The sequence below is a fragment of the Scatophagus argus genome, chromosome 13, assembly GCF_020382885.2.
Source record: "Scatophagus argus isolate fScaArg1 chromosome 13, fScaArg1.pri, whole genome shotgun sequence".
NCBI lineage: Eukaryota > Metazoa > Chordata > Actinopteri > Scatophagidae > Scatophagus > Scatophagus argus.
This window is the reverse complement of record NC_058505.1, coordinates 15,604,207-15,617,257: the sequence shown is the minus strand read 5'-3', so window position 1 is coordinate 15,617,257 and position 13,051 is coordinate 15,604,207. Positions and strand designations below refer to the sequence as shown.

At 40.1% G+C, this 13,051-nt stretch overlaps 2 protein-coding genes across 3 annotated transcripts; both read right to left on the bottom strand.

Moving 5' to 3' along the window:
- Positions 1-193: 193 nt before the first annotated feature.
- On the bottom strand, positions 194-2,726 carry fbxo36b (F-box protein 36b). 2 transcript variants are annotated; one of them, XM_046409626.1, is made up of 4 exons: positions 2,573-2,726; positions 2,011-2,124; positions 1,132-1,197; positions 194-858 (listed from the first exon to the last, which is right to left on the bottom strand). In XM_046409626.1, exons 1-4 carry the CDS (start codon positions 2,666-2,668, stop codon positions 610-612), a joined length of 525 nt encoding a protein of 174 aa, XP_046265582.1. In that variant the 5' UTR covers positions 2,669-2,726; the 3' UTR covers positions 194-609. The 2 variants fall into 2 exon arrangements, with proteins under 2 accessions (XP_046265582.1, XP_046265581.1); XM_046409625.1 differs by having other exon boundaries at positions 1,132-1,304; positions 2,016-2,124.
- Positions 2,727-3,110: 384 nt separating this feature from the next.
- Positions 3,111-12,262, bottom strand: agfg1b (ArfGAP with FG repeats 1b). Its single transcript, XM_046408590.1, has 12 exons — positions 11,924-12,262; positions 8,217-8,310; positions 7,803-7,918; positions 7,401-7,539; positions 7,142-7,298; positions 6,862-6,969; positions 6,287-6,431; positions 6,008-6,087; positions 5,800-5,892; positions 5,466-5,624; positions 4,818-4,912; positions 3,111-4,618 (listed from the first exon to the last, which is right to left on the bottom strand). The coding sequence occupies exons 1-12, from the start codon at positions 12,088-12,090 to the stop codon at positions 4,559-4,561; spliced, it is 1,413 nt and encodes a 470-aa protein (XP_046264546.1). The 5' UTR covers positions 12,091-12,262; the 3' UTR covers positions 3,111-4,558.
- Positions 12,263-13,051: the final 789 nt, after the last annotated feature.

Sequence of the window (13,051 nt, the reverse complement as noted above, 5' to 3'; positions counted from 1 at the left end):
AAAAAATATGTTAAAGCCTGAACTTCAGTGGTTGAGGCACACAAAACCTTGACTAGTTGCAAAAGAATAAGTATCAAAACAAATACTTTAACATGACTTAACATATTTTTGTCCCCTTAAAAAAAAGATGAGTCTCATCCTGGAGTGGTACTAACTGAAGTTAATATAGTACATTAATGACAAGACACTGAAAGCAGAAGTGCATACTATATATTCAGGCTTCAACTTACAATATTGTATAACACAACTTGCATCTTAGGATTGAACAGTTATTATTTACTACCACTTTACTACATATCCTTTAGTTTTTTGTTTGTTTTTGTTACTATTGTAACTAAAAAAAAAAAACAGTCAGAAAAGTCATGGCACAATGGCAACTTTAACAAAATGTCCCCAAATATCCTGTAGAGGAGTGACAATCATATAAAACAAACTGTAAAAATAAAAAGTTTACCTTTGACAAATTAATCTTCTTCACAACTCATTTTAGTATGAGGAATGTGCATAAATGACATAGCAATATAACAGTAATGCTGAAACACAAGGACTTACGTAGCATTTGACAGAAGCTTAGAATGAGGATAATGCCAGGCTAGGCAAGATTCCCCCTCAGAACTGGTCTGAATCTGAGTTCTCATTCGGAAGTTTTTCTGCCTTTCTATCTGGATCAGAAACATGTTCTTCCCGTTGCTCCTCTGTGTTCAGCCTTCTCCGGCTGATCAACTTCTGCAGTTGCAGTTTGCTTGTGAAGAAGATGTTGCGCCAGCCCACCACAAGTGCCAGAGACGCCACCTCAGCTGAAACTGTGTTGCACCGCTGCCGCACTGCCTGCTCCCAAAACTCCTCTGAACTGCACAGCTGAGAATCAAAAACGAAAAGTATAAGGAATATTACAATAAATGTAATAGCTGGTTCTGTTGCATTGATATAATTAATGATATGACAACTTATTTTGAAACTGTAAGAATAGACTATTACTCTAATTTTAATAACTTATTATTTAGAATGATGCATTGACATGAGAGATGTATGGAAGACAAAATATAGAATGGTAAAACCTCAAATGATTTCCTTTTTCAGGTTTCAGTTTATTTTTGGTAGCATTTCTCTTTGTGTGTCTCTGCAGCTCACCTTCCTGAACCTGTGTGACGTTCTTCCAAGCTGACCCACATCCTCTAGCTGTAGGTAATTTATTATCTGCATAAGCAAGGAGTCAGATAGGCGCTCCAGATAATCATAATGGCCTTGGCACAAAGCCTTGGTGTACTGCAAGATCTGGCGACCAAAAACCATACTGACCTCACCTGGGAAGAAACCCATTACTTTAGCTGTCATCCGTATTCAAGCATTCAATTTACTCTTGCATACAATATTCAGTCTGAATATAAGTGATAAACACATAAAGCGTTGTATAATAAACAGAATTTCTGTACTGGTCTACTGCAGACAGTGCATACTAAAGATTATGCTATATATAATATCAACACAAATTAAAGCCTTAATGATTAAAGCCTCCTATTCATAGGTGCAGTAATTATTATTTTAAAAATACCTGTGAACTCCCTGATACTTACTGGCACAAAAATACCACAGAAGCACCATCAACAGTTAACAATTGACTGGAGTGACTGGTCCTTGTGTTAGTTACCTTTAACTTAGACTAATGGCGAGGCACACATGCAATTTACAGATCATAGTAATAGACCTTTTACACAGTAGACATTCTAGCATGTCATAGCAAAAAAAGCACAGGTGTAAATAACTGCTTGTTTGTTTGTTCGTTTTTTAAAAGGTGCATTAATTTCAGATGTGCTAATATCCCCATCTTCCCTGCAAAAGGCCTTTTAAACGTTATACTTGTAAGTGGCATGTAAAACCTTTTTATTGAATCTTCCTTCCTGAAAAGGAAAGGGGATATGAAAGCAAATGGAAAATTGAACAGATGGGAAATTAAAATGTTAAGATTCGTTTGAGGTGTCCATTTCTAGACATAGTCTAATATATGAAGTCCTCACTCTGTAGCTCAGTGTCATCCAAGAAGTCCTGGTGAGACTCCCTCAACTGCCCAGGCTTGGAATTTCTGTCTACAGTCCTAATGGATATTATCCACCATCTCCATATTACCTGGGAACAACAATTGAGAGGATGTTTCAAATATATTAACAAATAAATGCAAACACAGCTTTCTTTATGGATGCATTCTTCGTGATTAACCAGCTGATTAACTAGCTTAGGACATTTCAATTTTGCGTTATATGTTGTGCCAGCTTATAGTGCCAGCGTTTCTTTCTGAACACATCTTTCGCTTTACTTTTTATTGTTTTGTATATACAAAGCAATGCTGAATTGGTTTTGTTAAGTATAAGGGTAAGAACAGGGAGACAACATATCTAAGTAACTAACTGAACGGGGAATGGCGTTAAATGGCTCGTTAGCAACGGTTCGAGCAAATTTAGCTAGTCTGCTAGCGTTAAAGTTGACGCTGGGAGAGGTTACGTCCGGAGCGCCCGGCGTATTAGGTAGCAAAAAACCGCAAGTGACGATAGTTCATATAAATAATATCAATACTCACATCTGACTTGGTTACAGCAAAATAATAAAAATTCTTACTGGGCGGAGGAGCCCTTCCAGATATTTCAAACAACGGGTCTGTTAAAAGAGACGACATGTCAAAGTTTCTGTGTTGTCATGACAACAGCGCCTTTTCAGCTGAAGGGAACTTGGTTGTAGTATTAGCATTTAGCGTCTTTTTTGTTTGTTTGTTTTAACCAAAAACAACTGTATTGTTTAACTAACTATGCACAGAGCATGGCTGACTTTGTAAAGCAGCAACGGTTTCTTGATATTATATACACCTACAGTACGGATACAATAGCAATCTACCATCTTCTCTTAGCTAAAAGTAATGCAGCCTAAAACAACAGCCCTACATTGAATTCTATCATAGGATTATATTGCTTATTTTTAGGACTTTCTTCTTTAGTTCAGTTTGAAGCCTTAGTTTTTTTATGTACTGAAAGCTTGGTTTGTGGTATAGCGTTAAAAAATGAGGTGTTGTATTTTGAATAACCCCCTCCCAGCACAATCAAAACAATTACACAACTTCAAAATTGTAGTTAAAAATCTTTTAATTTATTTATACATATATTTATATATGTACACATTTACTTACCTATTCTTGTAAAGACAAGAAACACATTTTCAAATTCACTGTTAGTCATTGGTGGAACAACAGAGACCCTAGCTCTCCCAGGCTGATCCAATAGTGTAATAATCCCTAAATCAAACTGTCCCTTTCCCTTTCCTTGTTTTAAAGCAACCTGAAAGCAGCTCAGTATTGATCCTCATCCTGCTCTTTACTCCAAAAGCTTTTTAAACCAAAAGGCAAAGACAGATATCAAGGAAATGTGGCTGATACGACATAGGTCACATCTCATTAATATTTTGTTTGCAAATGTACTTTTTTGTCAAGGCAGGGTCTGTTAAACCCGTGGCAGCTCGCCAAGAGGACAAGTCGCCAGCAACAATATCAACAGTTCATTGTTTTGATTGAGGCAACCCAATCTGGGTCACACCCACAACCCTGAAGCTTTCTTAACAGTCTTTCCTTTAGTCTTTTACATGTTTATAAAATATAGTGAATAGCTGACATTTGTTCCTCTGACATCTTCAACCAACAGGAGAGGTTAATGAGAGTACATTTAACAATTTTAACTATGATTTATAGATTAGGTAAGGTACTGTAAAGGGACAAAGAAATACTCATCTTAATGGCTGTACTTCTTGTCTATTTACTCCATTTGTGCTCTAGTAGACATGCCCATCCCTTTACCTGGTGGGCTAAATAATCTGAAGTCTCTGCTGGTTCATGTTTAACAAACTGTCCCTGGTTTCAAACCAAAATTTAGCCCCTACACTTCTGTCACAACTTCACAGATACAGACAGTAAAAACATGTGGGTTTGGTTGCTTTGGGTTATAGGCAACTCAGATCTGGATCTCTAAGTTAATCAAGGACATTTTGCACCTTATTAACAGTACAGTAGCAATTCTGCTAAAATAAGAAAAAGAAATCCCTTTTCAAAATGAAATACCTGCATTGTCACAGTTGCTTCAAACCACACAATCATGGATTTGGATGGAACCCTGTTAATAAGCTTAAAGTGTATACCCTTAACTATGTTGATAGTTTGTAGTGGGTTTTTTTCCCCCACAAAGTGTGTGTATACTCACCCTTGTTAGCTCAGTCCTTGTTATACATAACATGTACTTCATTGTGATTACAAATGGTGATATAATGATATGCACAGAGCTTACAGTAATAAACAAAAAATAAAAAGCATATAACGTATAGTATATAGTCCAAACAGTACATTTCCCCCATAACAGTCCCTTAGTCCTTATATAGTCCTTTGTACTCCTTCATAGTGTTGTAAACTTTTCATGAAAGGAAAACAAAAACGTAAGTCTTTTTTTTTTGTGTAATGCTTCTAACTGCATGAAGTAACGAGTGAGTTGAATATGTGCTGCATGCTGCCCTCCACTGGTGAGGAGTGGTGCTACAGGAAAGGGTTGGTGGATGAACCCCCTGAAGGGAATGACCCAGCTGGAGCCCCTGCCTGAAAAGAGTGAGGGAGTAAGATTTAAGACACCAACAAAAGACATAACTGTGGTGCTGCAATTATTGATTTCAAATGAAATGGTATAAATAGCAATGTTTTCAGTGAAAACATCTCAGTTCGAATCAGATCTGTGTAAAAAAGACTGTTCCACAGTAAATCCTTTATTTCCACATTTGGCAGTCCTCCACATGCTTACCATGAAAGGGTTATTGGACATGCCAGGGCCAGCCATGGGCTGCCCAAAGGGCGTCATGGAGGGCTTATTCTGACCATACACTGGGAACGCAGGGCCTATGGATGACACAAGGGAGGAGAATTACAACAGTTTGAGGCTGCTCTCTCTAGCAGATAAATTCATTTCATTGCAACATATATATCAATAGGCCACAAAGAGCAGGATATAAAAAGTCAAGAGATAAAATAATCTCTTAACGGTTAACTAAATTATGAAATTTTTTTAAGGATTCTATGGGGGAAAAAAATCAATGAGAGCCAAGCCCCAGCGTGTCAGTCACATTCAGGTATAAACAGAGCTTTATGAGTATTGTCAGATTTGTTCATTGTGTTCCTGCTCCAGAGTTTAATTTGTACAGAGCAGAGATCCAAAGCTTTGTAACCTGAATGCAATCTTTTATGACTGTGCAGTAGATGCCACTTAAGAGTCACACATTGTTTTTTGTTTGTTTTTTGCAGCAAGACAATTCCAAATGCAGAGAGCCACCATGTAGATAAAGATTACTTATAATTCACGCCAATGAAAATGCATCACGTGACCTAAATCACCAACAGGTACTGCACAGGTGGGACAGGGTAGGAGGACAAAGGGATGTGGGAGGCCACTAACCATTAGACTGAGGGTGATAGGCCCCAGGTTGAGAGTAAGGGATAGGAGCCTGGCCAGGGAATTGCTGCTGGAAGTTTCCGCTGAAACTGGTCGGGAGGCAGTAGGAAGACACATTCCCAAAGCCAGCAGGCATGCTCATAGAGCCAGTGCCGAACGAGGCTACAAGACACACGCACACCCACAATCACAACACGCACAACGAGGAAAAAATTCTAGATACTTTGGCAAATCACTAAGCTACTTGGCAATGTAACTGGGTTACATCAAAGTAACACAAATATCTAAGTAAAAATACATCTTATTGAACACTAAACTACACTTTAATTGCACACACCTGCAGCTGGAGCTCTGCCATTGGTCTGGAAGGGGTTGGTGGCCATCTCCGGGGCAACAGCTGCAGCAACGAAGGGATTTGTGGATGGGACGGCTGGATGCAACACAGGCAGTGAGTTGCTAAATGAGTCTTCAAGACACATGTACCACTCTAAAATTTTATTTTCATTCAGTATCATTGTGATCATTGAAGCAATCACTTTTACCACCTCCAAAGCCAGGCTGCATGCTGGGTAACACAGGCGGATTCTGGGCTGGCGATGAGCCAAGGACTGGTCCAAATATGTTTCTGTGAAGAAAATGTCAAGATTAAATGTATTCACGCGTTTAACAAATACAATATGCAAGGTACGCATTAATTAACCTTTCTAAATGATTCACTATTACTGTACATCATGCCACCTTTTATTAAACAAGCAGTTTAGACTATGAAAGGTGTGTGCGTGTGTGTGTGTGTGTGTGCATGCATGTGCGAGCCAGTCTCTCACCCCTGCACATTGCTGCCTGTGGAGACGGTGGTACTTAGCTCATTGTCCAACTCAGCCAGAGCAGCATAGCGATCCTCTGTGTGGCTTCCTGTTTGGGACTGGGCGGGGACGGCGCTAGACACTGACGGGATTGGCACACCTCCCCCTTTCGATAAATTTTTTGAAGAAAAAAAAAATTCACAAACATCAAGTGTCACATGCATACATATGCACACTCAAACAAAGAAAAGACAAAGAAATAACTATGTGAGGTTTAGGGCTAAATATCCACTGTGTGTCTCCTTTAACAGGAGACACCCAGCAGACATGTTATTGTTGAGGAGACGTCTTCCTCAAATCGCTGCTAACAACAGCATTGGTTTAAAAAATCTTATCCAATCTTATCTTATCTTATGTGCTTCCATCAAGTTTTCGACAGTTGCTTTGCAACAATAGTAGTATACATCAATAAAGTATTGCTGGATTCAGAAATGGCTTCACCAATGGAAACAATAGGTACGAAATAAATAAGAAAAAGGTGAGGGTGAGTGTGTGCTGAGAGGTTGGAGGAAAGAAAATGGTGGGGTGGGTGGTACCTGACGAAAAGGACTTTGAGGGGGGTGATGTGCTCACATGGGATGGAATTGCAGTGTTTCCAAATGCCTCAAAGTTGGCAAAGTTGGTATTTAAATTACCCTGAGGTGCTGCAGCCACACACAAGGAAAAATTCACACAGACAATGAATGTGGAAATAAAATCAAAGGCAACGCAATGCATGGGATGATGACAAACCAAAGGCTAAAAACTGAAAAATACCTTTTTAAATCTGTATTAGTCTGAATGAAATGCTGTACCTTTGAGAGAAAGTTATCTTACCTGACTGGCTTGGAAAATGTGCAAAGTTGGCAAAGTTGGTAGAGCTAGAAGTCTGAGTGGGTGGAGCAGCAAAGATGTCTCCTCCCAAATCAGAGAGTAAGTCAAACTTCTTCTCCTGAGCAGTGCTGTGAGCCTGGGAACGAGCTAGCCCTGGAGACTGGGCAGCAGGCCGGAGAGGTTAAAACATTTCCATGACCAAATTCCAAAAAAGACATCAGAGTTGGATATCTACAGGGTGCTCAGTGTGCATTTCTATTACCTGGCGCAGTGGGGTCTTGTTGAGCTGCAGGGTCTTGAGGGGTTGGACTTCTGGGGTACTACCAGTGCTGCTGGCTGAGGAGCCGGATACAGAGGCCTGGACATTTCCGACTGCCCTTGCCTGGTCTGGAGGAACATACCTTGGTATTCAGGAAAGGACATAAACACAAATGTAGAGAGACAATTTAAAGAAGGGAAACCAGGATTTATCAACTGATCCTATCTGTAAATTACGCAAACATAGCAACAAATGGGTAACTGTTCATTACTGTTAATTGATTCATCTGTGTATAAAGAAGAATTAAAATAAGAATGGCCATTAATGTTGGTTTCACCCTGTTGTTATTGTTTAAGAATGTTTTTTACTAATTAAACAAAACATAAATCAAAACATTTATGTTACCATCTTTTCTTTTCGTATTTTTCCTGAAGAAACTCTTTTACTTTCTGTGGTTCTCTGAAATCTGGAACAACTGATGTCCTGTCATCATAGAGGCCCAGCCAGATGTGTTTACAGACCTACGGGGGTGGGGTGGGAGTATGCGGACATGAGGAGGAATGAGGAGAGTGGGAGGTGAGGAGGGGATTTGGGTGGGGGTGGTGGTAAAGCCAGAACAGAGGTGAGAGAAAGTAAAAAGAAGGGGGAGGGGATGACAAGAAACAGGGGGGAAAAAGTAGAGCGAGAGGAATGCCAATAAAGTCAGGCGGGGTTCAGACAAGCAACATCTGAATCAAAACCAGATAGCCATGACTCCAAAAGCAATGTTTCACAGTGAAATATGTATGTTGGACAGTGTACCAGAATAGTGTATGATACCTCATTGCTGTGTTTCTGTAGGAACTCAATTTCCTGTTGTGTGAATGTGGTCATAGAGATGGACTTCACTCTGTGTGGGGGATTCAGTCCTCGCCTGTGGGTGAGGGAGGTACATGTTAGCTTAGCTAACAAAGCTGTTCATGTCATAGGAAACAAACAAAAACTCTAACCACAGATGGACTGATACATTTTCTTTTTAGAGTGCTTGGGACATAGAACCTGAGTGCATGTATGAACATTTGCCAAAACGTTAACAATAAAACCATAAAAACATCAGAGGTAATAGTTTCATGCTGGTTAAACATTTTTAAAGATCACAAGTGGTTTTGGGTTTAAATCTCAAGGAATGCACATAAATTCTCAACATCAAACTAAAAAGCCAAAAAATGCCCAAGTTAATTGAGAAATATTTCTGATTGTTAAAGAACTATTTCCCTGCTGGAGAGATGGTCTTGCCAGAGGCGCCATGGTATTTCCTTTTGCTCAAAAGGTGAAAAACCTACAGCAACCAGAATGGACTGCGTCACAACAGATCAATAAATGTACTGGCAGGTAGATGACACACTTCAAGTTGGGCAGCGCTTGGATTTGCTTTGTCCATTTTGAAACAGGAAACATTATGGCAGCCAGCTGGTAACAACTGTTCCAGTAGTACACCTAGACAGTCCAATAAAATGTGTTACTGAAAACATATGAGGTGAGAAACGGGCAACAAACAGGATCAAGGTGCCAGTTTGATCAGTGTCCATTACCATTACCTTGTTACTGTTTGATCTGAATTCAGTGATATACCCCTCATTCAATCTGAGAGAAAGTGTCTCTCAATCCAAATTCTATACTCTGTGTACTAGTGGAAGCGGACATATTAAAAGCACAGATGTACAATCTGTAGTTTGCACATAGGCCCTAGAGCCATGCACAAGAGCAGGAGGCTCTGGGGGCAGAGAAGTTTAACATTGTTCATTTGCATATATTAAACAAATTGTAAGGATACAAAGCTTGTTGCAAATTTGCAAAGTTTCGCTTAATTTAATTTGAAATGACCCAGACCTAAATGAAAATGATCAAGATTGTGCTTATTCTTTTTTCTTATTTTCTTAAGTATGTTTCTTATTCTTATTCTTTAACTGACATTTTTAAATTGCTTCTTTAGTCCAAGGGAACGTCCACAAGCAAAAGACTTCATTTATGATCACAAATGACAATGAAAACTCCACAAATCCTCATGTTTAGGATGCTGGTCACAGCAAATCTTGGAAATTTTTGCTTAAGAAATTACTGAAAAGATTAATTATCAAAATAGTCTGCAATTAATTTCCTTTCAGTCGATTAATCGATTAATCAATCAATCACTGCAGCTCTACTTCAAGCAGCTGCCATCATAATTATACATATATCTATAGCATCAGCAAAAACTCTAAGATTTTTTTTTACATTACATTTTTTAACACAGATCCACAGATGAAATACTTCAATGTTCAAGTTTACAAAACTTCTACAAACTGATCTAAACCAAGTACACATTAAGGTTGTTCTGATAGCACTACCAGTTTCAGAAAGATCTCTGATAGAGCCTAAAATGATGGATTGGGTACTGGTGAGCACACAAGTCTGTGCAGTGATCCGACACCACATTATTTTTGTATAAGAAATGAAACCTACTACTTCCCAGCAGTGTCCCATACACCTGTATGCAACTTAACAGATTTTTTTGCTCTATAAAGCAGCCAATATCTATTAACAGCAAGCGACGTCTATAAGGTGCAACAGCGTGTTAGTCAGTTTTCTGGCAAAAGCTAAATCATAAAGAGTTTTGCCAAGGGCATGAGATCCTGAGAGCCTCAACAGTGATGAAGAAAAAAAATCCACAAAAATATGCAGTACAGTAAGGTCAGTCATGAAAAAGTAAAACATGTTCAAGTCTCTTTCAGACCCTCAGTTCTTAAAATATGATGGTCTGTCAAAAAGGAACAGCAGGGTCCTCCCCGGGCATTGAGGCGATGTTCAAACAACTGTTGCTTCACCAGTTGTGACTTTATGGCAAGCTGGCAAAAACAAAACCACTGTTAAAAAAAAAACACATGACATCTGGGCTACTGTTTACTATAAAGGATGTGGAAGACTCTGAAACAAAGTGGAAGAAGGTTCCTCTGATAAGGACAGCACACAGCATCACCACCACGAGGTCCTGCTTTGAGGGCGCTGCTTCAGGTCACGGAAGGCTTGTGGCACTTTAGGTTAAAATGAAGTCAGACACTCAAGACACATCCTGGACAATAATCTGATGAAATCTGTAACAGGACTGCCTGAGAACCAACAATGTTAAAGTCCTGGTGTTGCCAAGTCAGAGTCCAGACCTCCATCCAGTCCAGAATCCAGAGCAACATATGAAAATGTGGCATTCTTGCTTGTTAAAGACTTTCTCTCTCCACCTGCCTAAACTCATATCTTGGGTGTAATTCAATACTAATAGGAAACAGGACTTTTTAAAAAAAAATTCCATAGGCATTGCGATAATACCGTTATCGTGAATTCTTTTAGTCAGGATAATTGTGCAGTGAAAATTTGCTATCATGACAGCTCTATTATTGCAAAAGATGCCTGTACTAACAATGACTGCAAGCGGCTGACTACATGAGTAATAAATTATGTTGTGCTTTTATCTGACATTAGAAGGTTAACATTTAAGTGTCACTTTTGATTAATCTGTATCAAAAAGGCCTGAGTAATATTGCTCATGGGGACACAGATTCATACAACTGGAAAGAATAACACATAGTATGTTATCATATCTATGACATTTTAGCTGACATATTGATTAGGTTATAAACATACTCATATAAAATACAATGCAATTAGTCTAGATCTTCCTGGTAATTGAGCTACACACCCACACACAGTGCTACCTTACAGTTAAAGGATAAATACTGTACACACAGGTAAAATACTTTAGATGGAGGTAGGCTTACATCAAACTGTCTCACAAGAAAAACACACAACTACATACTACTGACTGCTAAGTTCAGCACTCATTATGCCCCTATATGAGCAACTAAATGGTGTGTGAGCAGATGTTGCATAAATCAGGCCAGTTGCCTAAGACCTGGTTACGATTTCCTAACAATTACCATTTTTCAGAAACAAGAAGTGATTTCGCCAAGCAGCAGCTGTGGACGACCCACTGCCCTACTTCGTCTTTACAAGGTTTCCCAAGTTGAAAGACCCACCCTGCTCCTACTTATCTAAAGAGGTGTGTGTGTGTGTGTGTGTGTGTGTCATGCCTTGTCAGGTCCAGCTAAAGTTCAACTAGAGGAGTTCCGCTGTGACGTGCTCAAAAAGATGCTCAAATATTTGACTGTTAAGTCTGTGGACATGTTTGGCATGCTAACCTTGACCACCCAGGCAAGAAACCACTGAGACCACACCTCACACTCAGTGCAAATACCAATAATACAGTTTATTGAAGTGGAGTCATGCTGTAAACAAACCAAACTGCCGACACTATCCGACCCAACCCAACGGCCTCAGGCAGAACCAGGAGTAGCGCCAACGTTACCTGTCCTGACTTTAACGCTAGCTAAAGAGCTAACGGTACCGCCAAGTCAGAGGTGGACCGCACAAACCCACGAACGACAGCGGTGCCTTGTACTTTCTCTGTGGACACGGTAAGCTATAAACATGATAGTTTTGCCCAAAAGGAAACTTACAAGATCCCAGAGCAGGTGGTACAGACGAAGGAGCCCACTGTCATGTTGACATAGGTCGGGCCGCGCTGGTCGCAGTCGAAGCATTTCCTATTCGCGGGAAGGCTAGTCATTTCCCGGAGCATCTTCAGATGAGTCTCCTCCTGCTTTCGCTTCGCACTCGTTGCCATGGCCGTAAACAGCTGGCTCTTACCACCGGTGGAGAAGTTTAAGCAAGGGACCCGGGACTGGGTGGGTGTCTTCAGGGCAGACTGGTCGTGTGTGACGACGGTGGCCGGGGAGACACCTTGCTGAGAGGTCTAGCACTGGAGACTGGGCGACTGACAAACTACTTCTTCTACACTGATAAAGTGAGAAAGAGGCCAGCTTCACGAGCAGAGGCGCCATCTGTTGGTTTGGAATGATGCCTCGTATTTTAATGTAAAACTGTTTTATTGCATTTATTTCTGGAAGAACTATTAAAACTTGTGCTATGAAAACACCACATTTGTAGTGTCCGCACAGTTTCACCCAACCCACACCCAGTCACTTACCATAAAAAACATTACCCAAACAAATAAAGTGATGCATTATTTTAATTAAAAAGGATCAACAGCATCACATCATCACAACCAAAATATATTACATATTGTGCAGTCTGAGTTTTAACATGTTTTGAAAATAATATAAACATTTTTTCATGTGGATCTAAATATCTCACATTCTCTTTTAGTCCATGTTTTAGAATTCAGGTCTTTGGGTTCTGCCTTGGCAGACTTTACACAACAGGTGCTCATTGAATATCTAGTGATGAGACATCCCCCTGTCTCCAGTGTTGGCTTTGGGGAAGGCCTCCCCAACAGTGACTGCCCTGTTCTCTTTCACTGCCGTCCACCGCCTGCTCTGCTTTTCTTGGTGGTTCTGCAGGAAACTGCTGGATACACTGAAGAACTGCTCAGTGAAGTGCATTTTTGCAGACACTGCTGCAAAGACAAGGTCAGATTTATTGTATTGTCAGTGTGGCTTGAGCCCCCATGCAGAGGCAACGGCCTGAAAGATGCCTGTTTTGGCTTCCTCCACATTCAGCAGTGAAATGGAGGCACTTCTAAATGAGCATTGCTCTTAGGCAGCTGCCCGTCAATGATGTGGGTG

Coding starts and splice junctions, on each gene's coding strand:
- fbxo36b (XM_046409625.1), bottom strand. CDS start 2,668: ATGTCGTCTCTTTTAACAGACCCGTTGTTTGAAATATCTGGAAGGGCT. Junction 2,125..2,572: donor TTGCTGTAACCAAGTCAGAT/GTGAGTATTGAT, acceptor TGTTGTTCCCAG/GTAATATGGAGATGGTGGAT. Junction 1,305..2,015: donor GGATGACACTGAGCTACAGA/GTGAGGACTTCA, acceptor GTTTCTTCCCAG/GTGAGGTCAGTATGGTTTTT.
- agfg1b (XM_046408590.1), bottom strand. CDS start 12,090: ATGGCAACGAGTGCGAAGCGAAAGCAGGAGGAGACTCATCTGAAGATG. Junction 7,919..8,216: donor TACAGAAACACAGCAATGAG/GTATCATACACT, acceptor CCACCCCCGTAG/GTCTGTAAACACATCTGGCT. Junction 6,970..7,141: donor ACATTTTCCAAGCCAGTCAG/GTAAGATAACTT, acceptor GTGTGGCTGCAG/CACCTCAGGGTAATTTAAAT.